General features: G+C 49.9%; 5 protein-coding genes across 5 annotated transcripts; 3 read left to right on the forward strand and 2 right to left on the reverse strand.

Annotated features, from left to right (window-relative positions):
• Positions 1-2: 2 nt before the first annotated feature.
• M437DRAFT_53731 (2,3-diketo-5-methylthio-1-phosphopentane phosphatase) lies at positions 3-1,231 on the reverse strand (the record flags this gene model as incomplete). The annotated part of the gene is made up of 4 exons (XM_041022580.1): positions 3-499; positions 584-764; positions 993-1,033; positions 1,186-1,231. 4 exons carry the CDS (start codon positions 1,229-1,231, stop codon positions 3-5), a joined length of 765 nt encoding a protein of 254 aa, XP_040877749.1.
• A 3,213-nt stretch (positions 1,232-4,444) lies between these two features.
• M437DRAFT_22108 (kinase-like protein) lies at positions 4,445-5,791 on the forward strand (the record flags this gene model as incomplete). The annotated part of the gene is made up of 1 exon (XM_041019032.1): positions 4,445-5,791. A coding segment is annotated over one exon (1,347 nt), but the record flags the coding sequence as incomplete, so codon positions are not given.
• Positions 5,792-7,672: 1,881 nt separating this feature from the next.
• Positions 7,673-8,380, forward strand: M437DRAFT_86442 (uncharacterized protein; the record flags this gene model as incomplete). The annotated part of the gene is made up of 1 exon (XM_041028458.1): positions 7,673-8,380. One exon carries the CDS (start codon positions 7,673-7,675, stop codon positions 8,378-8,380), a length of 708 nt encoding a protein of 235 aa, XP_040877751.1.
• An 828-nt stretch (positions 8,381-9,208) lies between these two features.
• M437DRAFT_53680 (uncharacterized protein) lies at positions 9,209-12,962 on the forward strand (the record flags this gene model as incomplete). The annotated part of the gene is made up of 7 exons (XM_041022568.1): positions 9,209-10,417; positions 10,464-11,019; positions 11,188-11,372; positions 11,426-12,380; positions 12,435-12,601; positions 12,656-12,808; positions 12,876-12,962. The coding sequence occupies 7 exons, from the start codon at positions 9,209-9,211 to the stop codon at positions 12,960-12,962; spliced, it is 3,312 nt and encodes a 1,103-aa protein (XP_040877752.1).
• A 918-nt stretch (positions 12,963-13,880) lies between these two features.
• M437DRAFT_25421 (uncharacterized protein) lies at positions 13,881-15,251 on the reverse strand (the record flags this gene model as incomplete). Its single annotated transcript, XM_041019086.1, has 1 exon — positions 13,881-15,251. A coding segment is annotated over one exon (1,371 nt), but the record flags the coding sequence as incomplete, so codon positions are not given.
• Between the last annotated feature and the right edge of the window lie 749 nt (positions 15,252-16,000).

Here is a 16,000-nt window from a genome sequence, read left to right on the forward strand (position 1 = left end):
TATCACTTGATGAATCTGTAGTCAATCTGTGCAGGAGAGAGACTGATCTCATTCAGCGTCTCAATGACCTGATACTTGGCCTTATCTTCTTCGCTCAGAGGGGCATTGCCTGGTCTGTCAACAACCACAGACTGCATGCCTGCCTTGATGGCCGCCTGCACCTCTTTGACGTTATCGCTCAGGAAGAGAATGCTGTCGGCAGGCTTGCCCAACTCCTCGGCGATCTTGGTGTAGCTGCTAGAATCGTGCTTCAGGCCGGCGTTGGTCGTATCGAACCAGCCGTCGATCAATCCCTGGAGGTTTTGCGTACGTTTCTCGTCCGCTCCACCAAGCGGGTCCTTAACGTGCCCAAAGAGAAGCTTCTGCGCGAATATGCTGCCTGAGGAGTAGATGACAAGCTGTTTAGATGAGTCATGCCAGTGCTTTAGCTGAGGAGCGACATCGTCGAACAAAGGAGTGGAGTAGGCGCCGTTCTCATAGCCAGCCTGCCATAGATAGCCTTACAAAACAAAAGTTCGAGTCAGATATTTTCAACCTGAGTGGGCCTGAGATAAGAGTGGCCGAGGATTGTTGTATGACTCACCCTGCAAGTTCTTGAGATAGGCAATCTTGACATCGCGGGTTGTCAAGTCTTTGACGTGAGCTTCAAAGGCCTCGGGAGATGCTTGTGCCTCCGCAGGAAAAGCATCACGGTAGGGTTTGAAGTCTGCAGAGTCCCATCGCTCGTGAATGACGCTTGAGAGAGCTTTCAAGGCGTAAGGAAACTTTACACAACGTCAGTCTCAGCGTGACGATGTCGAGATAGCACGAGACTATCATGCCAAAGGCAACAGAGTTTTGCAGATCCGATGATGTGATGATAAGAACGCAAAACTGAAGGGATATAAACAAGACTTCGCGTATGACTAAGATATCAACACGATGCTCTTCAACGTGATGTGATCAGGTGGCCATGTGACGATTTCAAAAGGAAAGAAAAATCTGAGACCTACCAGAGTGTCCTTGACGAAGGAGATAGGGCAGACAGTTCCCTCTGTAGATAGAGACAATCAGCCATCCTTATCGTAACGAATAGTTGTTCTTTGCTCAGCATCTCCTTGATACTGTAGTGCAGTGAGTGGTGCATAGGAAGCCTTTGGAAGCATTTTTGCTGTCCCGCACCAACCAATGGCATCAATTACATACCGATGTCGAGCAGCACAGTGCCCACATTCTCATGTTCTGGGAGCATCGTGTTTCGCTGGCGAGATGGCTGGCCTCTTTTTCGGATGTGTCGTTGCACAATGTGCGGTGTAAAAGTCTAGATGCTGCATTGGGCTGCGCGGAAGCTTCTGCGGGACCAAATTGGAAGCTGCATGTCCGCACACCTTGATGTCGCTCAACACTGTTCATGACTTTTCTCTTTTGCAAGTTTCCACTTTCTCCATAGATTGCACCATAGTGCACTTGCTCGCTAGTCCATGACTGGCGCTTCAAAACCTGAACTCAATTCTTCGTTTTCGATAAGAGCTGAAATCATATCAGCTATCTGAGCACGGCAGATCCAACAAAATCGCAACAGGCCCAAAGGACTCTGCTGGACACATGGCATAATTAAATCGAGCTCGATGAGCGGTGTACACGATACATAAACTATCGCACCACTGCATCACTGGCGCATGCTGGTGGCCAGTCTTGTGAAAGTTACCCTAGGTATTCAGGTACACCAATGCGGGGCAATATGTGTAGCTTCGACGTTCGAGGCAGCTGCACCCGTTATACAAAGATACCGTCCTCTTGCCTATTGGATGGCTAGACGCACACCGCAAGGTGTTTTCTCAAGTTGCCGCCGGCTAGAGTGCACTTATTCTGGAGCTGACACTGTACAGTAATGCCAATACCAGAAGGCGTGGTACCTGGAAGCATGTCCTTTGTGGGATCGAGAATTATGCATCCTTGCGAAGAGGCTGGGCTGTATGACCCCTGGAGATAGCATAAGATATGCATAAAATTATCGAGGAAGCATGTTACTATTCTTCTCAGACACGTGGAGTGTTGGTGGCAAGCGTGGCACTCGAGTAAAGGTCAAAGGTTATGACTAACTAGGCCGTTTTAGTTCGCATATCAACCTGCGTGTGACCTGCTTGCGGGACCAGGGCCGATGCATACAAGCTCTCTACCGCTCGAGCTAGGGAGCACATGAGGTAGGGAGAGAAGACATCACTGCTTGCTATGTCGAGGATTAATTGAGTCTCGATCTCGAGCATTGAAGAATGCATTCACCCTTCTGTTGAAGCACACCGACATTGTCTAGATGCAGGCACCACTGAGGCATTCACTCCGCTGCGCCCCACGTCCGCTTACCGGAGCATGCAGCATCGTTGACGCTCGAGCTTGATACGTTTGTACCTGAGGATCATCGGCATACTGGTGGATCAAGCACAACTTTTTGTGCATAGCATTGCGAATGCTCTGTATCAATCTGCTGCAATGTTTCATGGGCGCATCACCTGCCCTTTTGCAGCCTACTATCCTAATCACAACTTGACTTGTTCAACCGCCCTTGGCTGGGCCGATCTCGCAGTTGTGACTTCGAGACATGCTGCTGAGCGAAGGAAGCACTAGTTTCCTGGGAGTGTGTAAGAACGAGAGTTGGTACTGTAACACGAATGCTGCGACGTATTCTCGATTGATAAAATTTTCATAAAAATACAAGACATCGGCAGCAAATTCCCGGAGCGACCCCATGGGATGATTCATTGGCCGAAGCCGGGGAGAGGCAGGGGTGGTGAGATGTCTGTCGACTTTCCTGGACAAAAGGCCGCGGGTCTGATTCGGATGATCTAACAGGTGATAAGGAATAGTTACGTGCCTAAGTCGAGGCAGAGGAGTTCTAAGCGATTGGAAGGAAGAAGCGCTGGGCTGACACGGCATCAAAACAGCTGGCCCGACCGAACAATTGTTTGTTGACAGGCGGTGCATGCGAATCTAATCAGACAACCTAACAGGCATGCACAATGCGTTACGTAGGAGAGACGGTTTCAGGCTTCATTCAGTTGGAAGAGATTACGAAGACTTGGTCGCAGCAGGGAGGTGTTTCGTAAGAGCCTGGTGCGAAGGAAATGACGCTCGTCGATTCCCGAATATTCTCAAGCAGCTCTTCCAAGACAAAGGATGACGAACAAAGACGTGCCTGGCAGAGACAGCGGCCAAGGCCAAGGTCAGGTGGGCCTCGGGAGCACGCAAAAGGTGTGGCGGTTCTATTGATGCAACGGTTCCGGGCCATTTACGGATCTGTGCGTCTGCGTGGTGACTGGCCGGGACTTGTCGCCGATGGGGTTCCACCTCCTTCTGCTGTCGTTCCTGCCCTCTCTATCTTTCGACTCACACCGCTAAGCTCTCTTGTCTTTGTTTCCCTTTAACCTCATTCAATCGCCCATCCCCTAAGCCAGCTCCAATTCTCACCACTCTCGTACCTACTGTCTCAGCTCGAGTGTTTCGAATCGTTCCTGCCAATCTAGTCGCCGTTGCATTCCTCGCGTTACCCCGACGAAAGCGGTAGTCGAGAGCGCAAGCGCCGATAGCCGATTACACCGACACACCTCAGCTTCCCTCTCCCTGGATCCTACGACTTCCTCCTCCTGTTCCATTGTTTGATTGAGAGCTTTGGACATCCGCCCGCCAGTGTGCTGCCTGTTCTTCAGTGAGCTTCAAAGTCCAGCGACCGCCAGATCCTCAGCTTCCGCCGCCTATCCGTCGTATCAGCTCGTCCCATTCAACGGCATCCTTCGGCTTCCTGCCTGTCATCACTTCTTTGAAGCCCAAGGTCTTGGAAATCCACAACAACTCGACGAAGTCTTAGTCAACCACCGTCAATTGGCCTCAAGGACTACTCTCAGTTGTATTGATCCCTTCGTCAACCCTGACGTCCGCTTTCCTGCCAGAGACAAACCCCTCAATCCTGTACAGCTCCTTCCCCACCTACACCGACAACAAAGAAGTCAACAGCCACACCTTCAACAGAGCTCCACCTCTTGGTATACCAGACGCACCTCACGTCCGTCTCCGGGTCCGCCCAACCACCTCCCAGCTTGCCCATCTTGCTGCCGGACACCCTTATCGTACATCATCTATTCGATGCTCACATTAACGACCTCTACTGTTTCTTATTCATAGTGCGTTTGGGGCTTTGATCCCTTTTTCTCTGGCTCGTTGCGTCTATCCTGTCGATCCTCTCATCATTTATTCCCTCTCATCTTTGGCGGATCTGTTTATTGCTGTCTTCTCTACGCCATCCGTGGTCAACACTGTTGCTTAACTCTCCCTCTTAGGTCGACACCAAGGCCATCTCATCCGATCGGCTTGTACAGCGCTTCGGTGTTTACCCTCGTCTCCAAGCTGGTTTTCGGAGTCTCGAACCTTTTTACGTTACATCTTTAATCTCTCTCAACACATCACCGCCCAAATGGACAGCATGCGGAAACAATTTGATCAGGACCTTCTCTTGGACGGTCGTTACCAAACTTTGTCTCCTCTCAACCATGGTTCTTTTGGAATGGTCTTCTTGGCCAAGAACGTCAAGACTGATGCTACCGTTGCCATCAAGTGCATTATCAAATCATCAGGCTCCGAAACTTGCCCTACCGCTATCGCTGTTGATGATCGTTCCGAGGAGTTAGAGATCCACTCCCACCTCGGCTCTCATCCCAACATTGTCAGTCTTCTTGACACTTTTGAGACGGAGCACCACACGTATCTGGTTATCGAGTTCTGCCCTAACGGAGACCTCTACGAGGCAATTCGTCTCAACAGAGGCCCTCTGGAAACTGAGCACGTGCGTGACTTCATGATGCAGCTGATCTCCGCCGTGGAGTTCATGCACGCTAAGGGAGTCTACCATCGTGACATCAAGCCCGAGAACATCTTCTTGACTCAATCGGGCTCGATGAAGCTTGGTGACTTTGGTCTCGCTACTAGGGACAAGTGGTCGACAGAGTACGCCGTCGGCAGTGACCGTTACATGGCTCCTGAGCAGTTTCAAGAGACAAGCTATACCCAAGGCTACTCTCCCGCTGCCGCCGATATTTGGGCTATTGGTATTTGTTTGTTGAATGTCTTGTTCTCACGCAACCCATTTGCTACTCCTACCCAGTCGGATCCCATCTTTGATGATTTTGTCATGGACCGTCAGTCTCTCTTTGACGTCTTCCCAACCATGTCTCAGGACACTTTCAATGTCTTGATGCATTGTCTTGCTCTTGACCCCGCCAAGCGCTCTCTGGATGCTGTCCGCTCTGCCCTCAAATCGGTTGTAAGCTTCACTACCGACGATGACGCCATGGACGACTTCTGCATTGAGGATCGTGATCCTGTCCGTGCTACTCTCAACCGTGAGCCTCTGCGCACACCATCCATCACGAGTCCCACCATCGACAATGGTGGCTGCTTCCCTTGGGCAAAGGCTCTGCGTGAGACTTCTCAGAAGCATGGTCGTCAACTCTCGGTCATTCCTGACAACGAAAGCTACACTGAAGATCTCTTCCCCGAAGAGAAGGAGACTGGCAAGAGTTGGTTCACTTCCACAGATCCTGATTCGACCTCGTTGAACTCAACCATCGAGTCTTCTCTGGGCATGTCGTACAAGTCTGCCAACAACTCTGCTGAGCTCATTGGCCACGCCTCTTCCAGACCAGTGCCCATCTCTGCATCCGTACCCATCAAGAGCTCCCGAGCTTTGGCTTCGATCTATGGAAATATGGATGAGAACTTCTCGAAGAGCTGGAGCGATCTCTGGGAGGAAGATGAAGAAGAGGAGTTGCAGCACCCTGCTTTCAACTCGACTGCAAGCCTCGAACGCTCTACCACTGTCAAGCCTTTTGAGCCTAGTCCTTTGTCAGCCGTCACGGCTGCAATGGACATCAAGAATGCTTCTGGTCGTTCTTCAACCCCTCGCGGGCTGAGTGAGCTTAAGATTGCCGATGAAGGTCGCGAGATTCCTGGTGCTTCTCATCCCAAGCCAGTTGCTGGTGTTGCTTCTTCTGCACCTGCTCTGCAGAAGTACTCACCGCCTTCCAAGCGATCGATCGTTGATAAGTGGTCAGCCCTTGGCAACCTCAGACGTGGAAACAAGAACGAACCAGTTTCCACTTCGAGCAAGCCTGCTCCCGTCACACCCCAGAAGAAGATCGAGAAGCTCGAAAAGACTGAGAAGTACAGCTTCACTCCCTTCGGCTCCAGTGCCAAGAAGCCCAAGTCCCGTGGACGTGCCACTAGCTGGCGTAAAGACAGCCCAATGGCCGCCAACTCGCCTGCTTATCATGGCACTACTACTACCTGGGAGCGTAAGCCCCAGAGTAACTCGCACGTTTCACCTCCTCATGATTTATGGCAAAGCAACCGCGACTGGCGTCAACATCCAGAGCCTCAACACTTCTTCAACTCGCCTCTCAGCAAGCCTCGCACTCAGCCTGCGACCTGCGGACAGCAGCTGCTGAAGTCAAACAAGCCACACGTTGATTCCCTGGATGACGACGACATTGGCGACCTTGAGTGGGTTGGAGGTTGGCACGACCTCCACTTGTAGTCTCAACGCCACCACCACGCTCGCCCTTTTTTGTGCATCTCTCTTAATCTCGACTCTCCCCACTGTATATTTCCCGGTTATGGTGTTCTTCTTGCAGCCCCAGTTTCATAATCTCCTTTGTTCAACAACTCTACTCAAGCGGACGAAAAGAAGCAACTTTCCCGGCGTACATCGAATCAGCCGCCACCGCTGAGCGGTCGATGGATTATCTTTTTCTGTATCTTTTCTTCTGTTTCATCTTCAACAATTACATTGAGCGATAACATGGGTTTGGCCTGGGTTTGGCCGGTTTGGGGGCGTTTTCTTGTTGTCTATTTTCTATCACCACTTCATCATATCACTGCGGGCTGCAGTAGAGTAAAAAAAAGCAGACAAAAAGTTGGGTCAAGGATAAAGGTTTTCTGAGGGTTCTCTTTGGGAACCCTGACGATGTGCAAAAACAAAAGCAAGGGCGAGTGTTTCTCGGTGGTCCGTCGGACTCGCTGTCTGTAGAACATGGTTTCCAGACTCCCCACTCAATGATATTTACGTTTAACGATTCACTTACTCTTGTCTTATTGATCCTTCGTGAACTTTCATGTCCTCAAACAGTCTGGTGGTGATCTCGACTTGAGATTCGTCTCAATGTTTTGTGTCAGACCATCATACCAAATCTCATATTTCAAGTTCGACACATCGTCCACTCCCAGAAAGTACCAGCAGCCTTTGTGGTATAAGTCATGTAAGTAAAGCTCTTCTATAACGCACTAAGCTGCCAACACAGGCACTCATGAGTTCGATGAGCAGCCGAGACTGTCTTCTATATAATGGTTGAAAGTACAACCCTGATCGATTGTCCTAAAAAGGCAAGTGGACGCGAGACTGCCAAAAGACCCACCAAACACGAGCATTGAGTTCCTTGTCCATGTGCCGACAATCTTATCATACTGCGCCGCAGCTGTGCCAATCTAGGTGAATTCCTCTGCTACGCAACTCTCCTCTGCTCCTTTCATACCCCATTTCTATACTTGTGCCGAGGCAAGGGTCTTGCTTTGAAACATAACTTCAGACAATCGTCCCGGCTTTTTTGCTGCTATTCCATACGTCGACAATCTCCGGAACAGCTTTACGATGCCTATCCGACCTGCGAATTTTGCAGATTTGCTACCAGCAGCACATGTCTGCGCGAACGCATTCGCAAATGAAGATCTGTTCGGCGTCAAAATCCATCCAAATCGATCAGCTTTCCCAAGCGATATGTATCTGTTCTTCTTGCGACAACTTCGATGTGATTTCTTCGATGGCCGCACCACAGTTATGGTTTCGCACCTTCAGGGTCAGTCGACCAGCATAACTGGTGTTGCAGTCTGGATGCGCAAAGGCTCTGGTGGAGATCGCATGGCTGCCTCCCAATCATGGCTTGCATGGTTCACGGGACGCTTCATCATTCCAGTATACAACTATCTCGGGTCTCTTGTCTGGCCCAACCGCGCCGCAGACCCAGCTATGCTTGATGTTTTGGATCGCGCTATGCCATTCACAGCACACTACTGGAAGACACCTGAACGCCTCGAGAACTGGTACCTGTCTCTTCTAGGCACTGGTCCCGAGTACCAAGGTCATGGGTATGGCAAGGAGTTGCTTAGATGGGGTATGGAACGTGCTAGCGAAGAAGGCATTTGTGTTTCTCTGGTGAGCGCGAACAACAAGCATGGCTTCTACAAACGATATGGTGTGGACCAGGAGGTGGGATACGCCACGGAAGGCGGCGAAGAGAATCCAATTCACGACGTTGCCGGTGGTATGATTCTTTTCTCTCAGAAGTTAGGAAAGAAATGAGGACGAACGTGTCTTGATGATATGTTACTGCAATTCAATAACGATGTTGTTGAAACCATGGAATACATGGGGCAAGCCGGATCTGCGTTGTATCTCAATGCCATCGCTGTCGTCTGGCACCATAGAAGAGGACGAGAGTCCGAATGTTAGACATGAATATATGGGAATAATTACTGTTTTCTGCGCGACAAGACCCTAAGGATGCCTCACGGATGAGATTGAGTTCATGTCCAGATGCGTTCGGCGTCATATCTGCTCCGCGGAACACACTTCCGCCATCCGGTCACTTCCTCGCCGCCAACAGAACGATAAAACAGATTTATCGTGGCTTGCTAAATTGTACGATCTGAGGATTTTAGGTCACAGAACTTCCTTGAGGTGATCGTACTGTGCCCTGGAGGCCGAAGATTGCAATTCGTAGGACCGACCCGGCCGATCTGGTCCGGAGCATGAACCGTTCTACTGGAAATTTAGCGAGGCTTTTGGACCGATCGAGACTCTACATGCCAGACGACCTTCTTTTCTCATGCTTACGCCTCTCGTAATCCGTTCGTCGTCGACCCTGTTCTTGTATGCTGCTGGATACTGAGTATATCGGCAATCTTATTGATCGGCCCCTATCATCGATGTCAGGCCTATAAGGATTTTTAACCCTACGACCATCAGTATCAGCGACGGAGTGGGAGGCCCCCATACGTTAAGCTTGTTTATTTACTGCGCTCATTTGGACATCGGACGAAAAGCATTGTCACCACACTCAGAATGGATGGATTCTACACAGGATCATCGCCGATGCATGCAGTCTTGGCCAGACTACGTGGCCCGGATATGGATGACCACTTGCGGCTATTCGACGCAATTGACTGGTCAGCAACAAGTCTAGGACCACTTGATAGCTGGCCACAGGAACTGGCGACTCAGGTCTTCCTCACTATGCTACTACCAGACGCACAGTCTTTGGTTCTTGGAGAGGATATGGTGGTCATCTACAATCAAGCATATGGGCGCCTCATTCGGGACCATCATCCAGGCTATTTTGGACGTCCCGTGGCTAGCTGGACAGAGTGGCTACCGTACTTCGAGAAGATGGCAGCAATCTACGCACAAGCCGAGAAAACTGGACGTGCTTGGGTGACCTCAAAATTCCCCATGGTCATGGACAGTGGTGGCTTCAAGGAGAACGTGGACTTCAGCTGCGCTGTCATCTGTCTGCCTCCACCTTTGAAAGGATTTCTCGGGTCCTTCAAGGAAACTACGGCGACCACCGCAGCTGAGAAAAGACACTCAATCCTGGAGGACTTGATTCCAGTATGGAAGACATCATCTTCCTTGAAAGCACTTTGGGCCAATGTGCTGAAAAGCGTTTCTCAACATCCTGAGCTCTTCCCATTCTGTTCGATATATTCGACCACATCAGCCATACAGATCGACCCATCTTTGTCGGACTCAAGTGGGAATGAATCTGACGGTTGCATCTACACACTTGAAGAATCTGTTGAGAGTGAAGATTCAGACATTTCAGGGATACTGCAGAGTCTTGACCTGGGGGCGGAGACGGACGAAAAGTCTCCAGACCCTTTCTTATCATATTTTAAACGAGCCGAGACGACCAGAAGCCCTGTTACAATGGAGAAAAGCGATATACCTTCTGAATGGCAGAGTGTTGCAAAAGCTCGGGGTGTTTGCGAATCCTGTCGAGGAGCTGTTGTTTGTCCTAGTAGCTCCAACCAGCTCAGCAGAGTACAGGCCTTTTTGGTTTTTGGCCTGTCGACTCGAGACACTTATAACGAGTTATATCAAGATTGGGTTTTGCGGCTACAGCGAGAGTTTTCAGATATCGTTGCCTCGATACTCTCGACACAGGAAGCCGCTAGGAAGAAAAGGGAGACAGCGAGGAGACAGCATCTCGAGTCAGAACTCCAAAGGAAGGAAACCGAACTTGCAGCACTCCGAGTCGAAAGGCTCACCAAGATTGTTGGATTGGCAAATGTGGCGATCTTCGAGCGTGATCTGAGTGGCCGGATCGTGTTTGCCAACGTAAGTCGCTCGCATCGTGAACCGCTCAGAAACTGACTCAAGGCAGGATGCTTTCTACAAACTTGTTAGCACTCACAAGGATCAGAGCGACGGAATATCGTTCCTTCCAAGCGAAAACTGGGACGCCTTGCTCCGAGGAGAATCACAAACCTTCGAGTTGAGATGCCTAAAGGGAACATGGGGTCTTTGCAGCGCTTTACCGACCAGGAACCAGGATGGCCAAATAGATTCCGTGATAGGAGTAGTCACCGACATCGAATCACAGAAACGCGCCGAACAAGAAGCCCGTGCGAAAGTCGATGCCCTAGAAAAGGCGCGGATAGCTGAGAAACGATACTTTCGATTCATGGAAATCATCCCTAGCGGCATTGCCGTCGCAAACTCGGCTGGACAGATCATTTACGCAACAGAGGCGTGGTTTGAAATGAGCGGACATCGGCACTGTGACTTCGACCAAGTCAGTTGGCGGAGTGTCATTCATGAAGAAGACCTGAAGGGTGTCGAAAAACAATTCTATAAGCTCTCTAGAGGATCGCAACCGCTGGAGTTTCAATTTCGAATGCGCCGACCTTGGATAAATTCAGCAGGCGAAAATTGCGGCAGTGAGTTCACCAGGGGCCTACCCCCACCCAATATCTTCGTAATGTGCTTTTGTTTCTTTACGAAATCCTTTTGCAGTACCTGTTTGGATGATAGCTCCTATGACGTTGCGGCGTCGAGTGCTCTATTGCTGATTGCAAGAAACATGCTGACCACACACATCTATCTAGGTTCCTGGATGCTTTGTAATGCGCTTCCCGAGCTCAGAGAAGACGGTTCAGTGGAGCGGGTGGTAAGCTCGATTACTGACATCTCACACCTCAAATTTGCAGAATCGGTGAATTTCAATCGCGTAGAAGAAGCCAACGAAAGCAAGAAGCACGCTTTGGCTTTTATCGACATGACTAGTCATGAAGTATGGTCGTCTTTCCGCTACCTCACGTATAACACCATAGCTGACTACATCAGATTCGAAATCCGCTAGGCGCAGTGATCCATTGCGCAGATAGCGTGTCTGAATGTCTGACAGAGCTCAGAATGCTGCTTCCTGACCAAGAAATACAAAGTCTAGAAGCAGATACGGGTTCAGCAAAAAGTTCTCAGCACCTGACACAGCTGATCGACGCTGGAACAGATGCGATCAACACCATACTGTCATGTTCAGAGCACATGACGAACATAATAACAGACACCTTGACATTGAGCAAGCTTGACGCCAATCTATTACGGATCAGTCCTTCTGCAGTGCGGTCAGTCTCCATGATCCAAGACATTCGGAAGATGTTCGAGGTTGAGACCAAGAGACTGGACGTCAATTTTAGCACGATTGTCGATTCATCTTTAGCAGCACAGGATGCGGAATGGATGGCCATTGACAGTGGCAGAGTCATGCAAATCTTGATCAATCTTGTGAGCAACGCCATCAAGTTTACAAAGACAAAGACAAGCGGACGAAAAGACGTGACAGTTCGCGTGGGTGCTTCCAAAACCCGTCCGCTCGATCTTCCGGTCGATTTTACTATTGCGAGGGCGCTTCAAGACAGCATATACGATACAGCCGAGTTCTCAGAAAACACTTGCTTCCTCTGGTTCACTGTCGAAGACACCGGTATTGGCATGAACTCAGAAGAGCAGAACAGAATATTCTCTCGATTTGCGCAGGGCTCGATTCGAACGCACAAGACATATGGAGGCTCAGGACTCGGCTTGTTCATCAGCAGAACATTGAGCGAGCTGCAAGGCGGAGAGATTGGAGTCTCAAGTGAGGCCGGGAAAGGCTCTACTTTTGCTTTCTTCGTCAAGGCGCACACGACCTCGCCGCCGCAAGTGCAGGAAAACGGCCATGATGTCTCTAGGCATGCAAGCCCAGCAGCTCATGATCTCAAGCCAGGAAAGATACCAGTCAGTGTGCTGATTGTTGAAGGTAGACCAAATCTGTCGCCGCAATTTTGATTGTACTTACTAATCGATGTTGTAGACAACGCCGTGAACCAACGCGTTCTGGAACGAAGCCTCAAAGTCAAGGGCTACGTAACGCACGTCGCAAATCATGGACAGGAAGCGCTTGACTTCTTAAAAATGACCAAGCTATGGAAGGGCAACGAGTCTAGCTCTGCTGCGCCAGATATAGATGTCATCCTCATGGTAAGCTTCATATACATTCTGTGGTTTCACTCCACTGACACTCCCTTTCTTCAGGACGTAGAAATGCCAATCATGGACGGCCTCGAATGTGCAAGAAGAATCAGAAACTACCAACTAACAGGTGAAATGAGGCCAAATGTTCCCATCATAGCCGCATCTGCAAACGCAAGGCCTGAGCAGATCCAAATGGCTCTAGAAGCAGGAATGGTAAGCCTCAACTCCAAGCCACAGAAGAATAAGCTCGTAAATGTTCAAGGACTAACCTTGTCTACAGGATGACTCTATTACAAAGCCATTCAGAATCCCAGAGTTGACGCCAAAGATCGATTCTTTCGCTGCATGGGCAAGAGCACAAGGATGACACCAGGCATATGTTAGCCTCTCTTAGTAAGACAAGAGTTAAGATCTTTGGTTGCAACATGTCGGATTTATACAGCTGCGAAGGCAACGACTACACACACCTTCAAGGTCTCGAAGCATCAAGCGCGGACCTTTTTGCGCCTTAAGCTACAACACACGATTGTTTCTTGTAGCTTTGAAAAAGTGCGATTCGATTCGAATCAACCCCCCTACAGTCGGCGCCGATTGATCCTCAATGAGCACCAACTTTGCTTGCAGTCAGGGATGTTGATGGCCGCGTGCTACGGCAGACGCAACCATCCGACTCACCTGGCGAGATTTATACCGGTACAACGCCCGAATCCTTCTGAGTTCCGATCTCCTGAAACAATGTTATCGATTTTTGACAACAGACGATGAATCTGTTGCTCCCAGAAACGCTTCTACGCCAGCCATTTTGTTCGTCAAGTTCCTGCACCAATATGATAAAGCATTCTCTGTATGTATAGAAAAAGTGCAGCTCAGAACTTAGAGAGTCGAGCGTGCGTTGTGAGCGAAAAGGATAGAAGAGGCAAGAGCGTTGTGTCGGCGCAAGTTCCGTGGCTCCGCGCCACCAATGAATGTATACTTGCACTAAGCCACCAACAGTACGGATTCATAGACACCTCCAGATTTATAATAAACAATAGAACTGGTAGTACCGTGGCGTCTACCTATAGTATATACAAAGTTGGTCTGCTTCATCCAAATCTATTCCGTTGTCAACGCTTCTTATCTATCATTTCCAGCGGTGTCTCGAACTCCAGGTTCGCATAAGATCTGTCCTGCCCAAAAGGCAAACTCTAGGTTGTGAATAACAGAATTATGGTTGATGTTCTCTAGGCGACTTCTCGATCAACGAGCCGTCGCCACCAGTCTCATCTGCACCAGGGAGAAGCGACTTCTCGAACCATCTTGTGAATCTGACGATGGGGATGTCGATGAATCTCCAGAAGAGGTCTGCGAACCAGATAGTCAGAGGAATCACAACCATACCTCCCAGAACGAATCCAGATTCGTATTGGAAGAGCGTCTCCTTGCCAGTGATTTGCCAGAATCCATACACGGAGACATAACCAATCGTCTTCAAGGTAAAGCCGTGAACGAGATATAGCGCGAAGGAGATGTTTCCCAGGTAACGGCTCAATGAGTTGTTGAAGAGAGATTGGAGTCGGCTGTCGAGGCCGGTGAAGTAGAGCATGATCATCGCACCAAGACAGTGCCAAAAGCGATAGCCCTCATCTTTACGCAAACCAGACGGGACCAGCGTTGACAAGGTGGAATAGCCAGGAGCAAACTGAGCTTCTTGAGATGGGTATGAGAGCAAGAAAAGACTCAAAGCAAAAGCAGAGTAGGTGCACAAGACGGTCATCTGGCTACGCGGATCGTCTTCGTCAGAGAAAGGATCAACGTTGACGCGGCTGTCCTTCTTCTCCTGATGGATGATGTTGGCTTCGGCTATCAGAGCGCCACTCCAAAATGCGCTCAACTCCCAGGCGTCCGCTTGGAAGCCGCAAGCGACGAAGACAGCCAACAGAATCATTCTTACTCTGGTACGGACAAGAGCCAATCCAGCGATGGTTAGGAACAGAACGTAAGAGCACTTGAATTCCTGCGGAATAGTCCACAAATGGACATCGTATCTGGAATCGGGCCAATGCTTGTGTGTGAAGATGTCAAACAGCCGAAGGGTCTCGTGTGTACAGTCTCTTGCTTGTTCCCAGAAAGTCGGCAATATCTGGGGCTGTGGGTCGTGGGCCCAGCCAAGGAAGATGGATCTGAAAACATCCTCGGGTCCGGCAATTGAGTTGGGGCCATCGTAGATGCCTAGACGAAGTGCGAAGAAGACAATTAGAGTTGAGGCAATGCAAGGGAGGTAAAGGCGTAATGGACGTCTCAGAATGGATGAGGCAAGGGTGCGCATCAGCTGTTCGTAGGAATTTTTTCTGATCAGTTTCAGTGCCTTGAGCGACAAGGCGTAGCCAGAGATGACGAAAAAGACGGCAACCATGGCCTCTCCACTGTACAGGAGTCTCAAGATGGGTAGTTGCAGCAAGTAATGATTCTCATTTGGATGCTCGGGGTCCTTAACCGTGCCGTATGAGATCAGACCTTTTCGGTGATAGCAGAACTCGAAGTGACGAAGGAAGACGAAAAAGGCAGCCCATCCACGAGCGCCGTCCAGCCAAGCAGTAGGAGAGACACGAGTTGGTTTGTGAGGCACATCGACGACAAGATGGTGTAAGAAGCTGGGCAGAAGCGCGAGCAAGAAGCCCGACATCTTCCTCTCCTTGTCGCCGCCAATCATGTCTGTGTTGTTGACGACGATGATGATGGCGGTGATGAGAAGCAGAAGCAGAAGCAGAAGCAGAAACGGAAGTCGAGAGCCATCGAAGACAAAAGGGAAGGCATGACTTCCATAGCTAGCTCCTCGGTAGTAAATTGGGTTCCCTTCATTGTAACTTCCTGAAACACGCAGTCATCACGTAGGCACGCGCTGTCTCCGAAAAAAGCGTCAACACTAGACATTCCAACCGCTAAGCCACGAGACTGATTGGAACAGCTGAGCTGAGTCCTACATGCCAAAGTTTATTCGGTCAACCAAACACGCTTCTGCAAGCACCGCATGATGAGTCTGACGCTGGAATCTGCTGTTGAGGCTTATGTGCTCACCATCATTTGCAGTGATCTTCAGCATTCGTAAGAGCTGTGGAGACACAAGGTTGATCCGTCTTTCGCGCCCGCGTGCTGAAGCATGCCGTAAATGTGGACTGCCATGTAGCAACTTAGACTTCCGGAAACTCATCATAATTGCTGCATCTTACAGCTGCTTGTCCGCTCAAAGACTGCGTGCCGTCTTCAAAGGTGGAGAGTCGGACGGTGAAAGATGTGGCCAACCCGCTACAGACAAGCTGTTACCAACGTGTTGATGACGCGAAGATCGCAATGAGGCCGCGGCTCAGCTGAGTAGCTTGATTCACCTTATGCATCTATTGAAGCGTTAGCCGCGCCAATTGCTAT

Source organism: Aureobasidium melanogenum, assembly GCF_000721775.1.
Source record: "Aureobasidium melanogenum CBS 110374 unplaced genomic scaffold scaffold_18, whole genome shotgun sequence".
Taxonomy (NCBI): Eukaryota; Fungi; Ascomycota; class Dothideomycetes; order Dothideales; family Saccotheciaceae; genus Aureobasidium; species Aureobasidium melanogenum.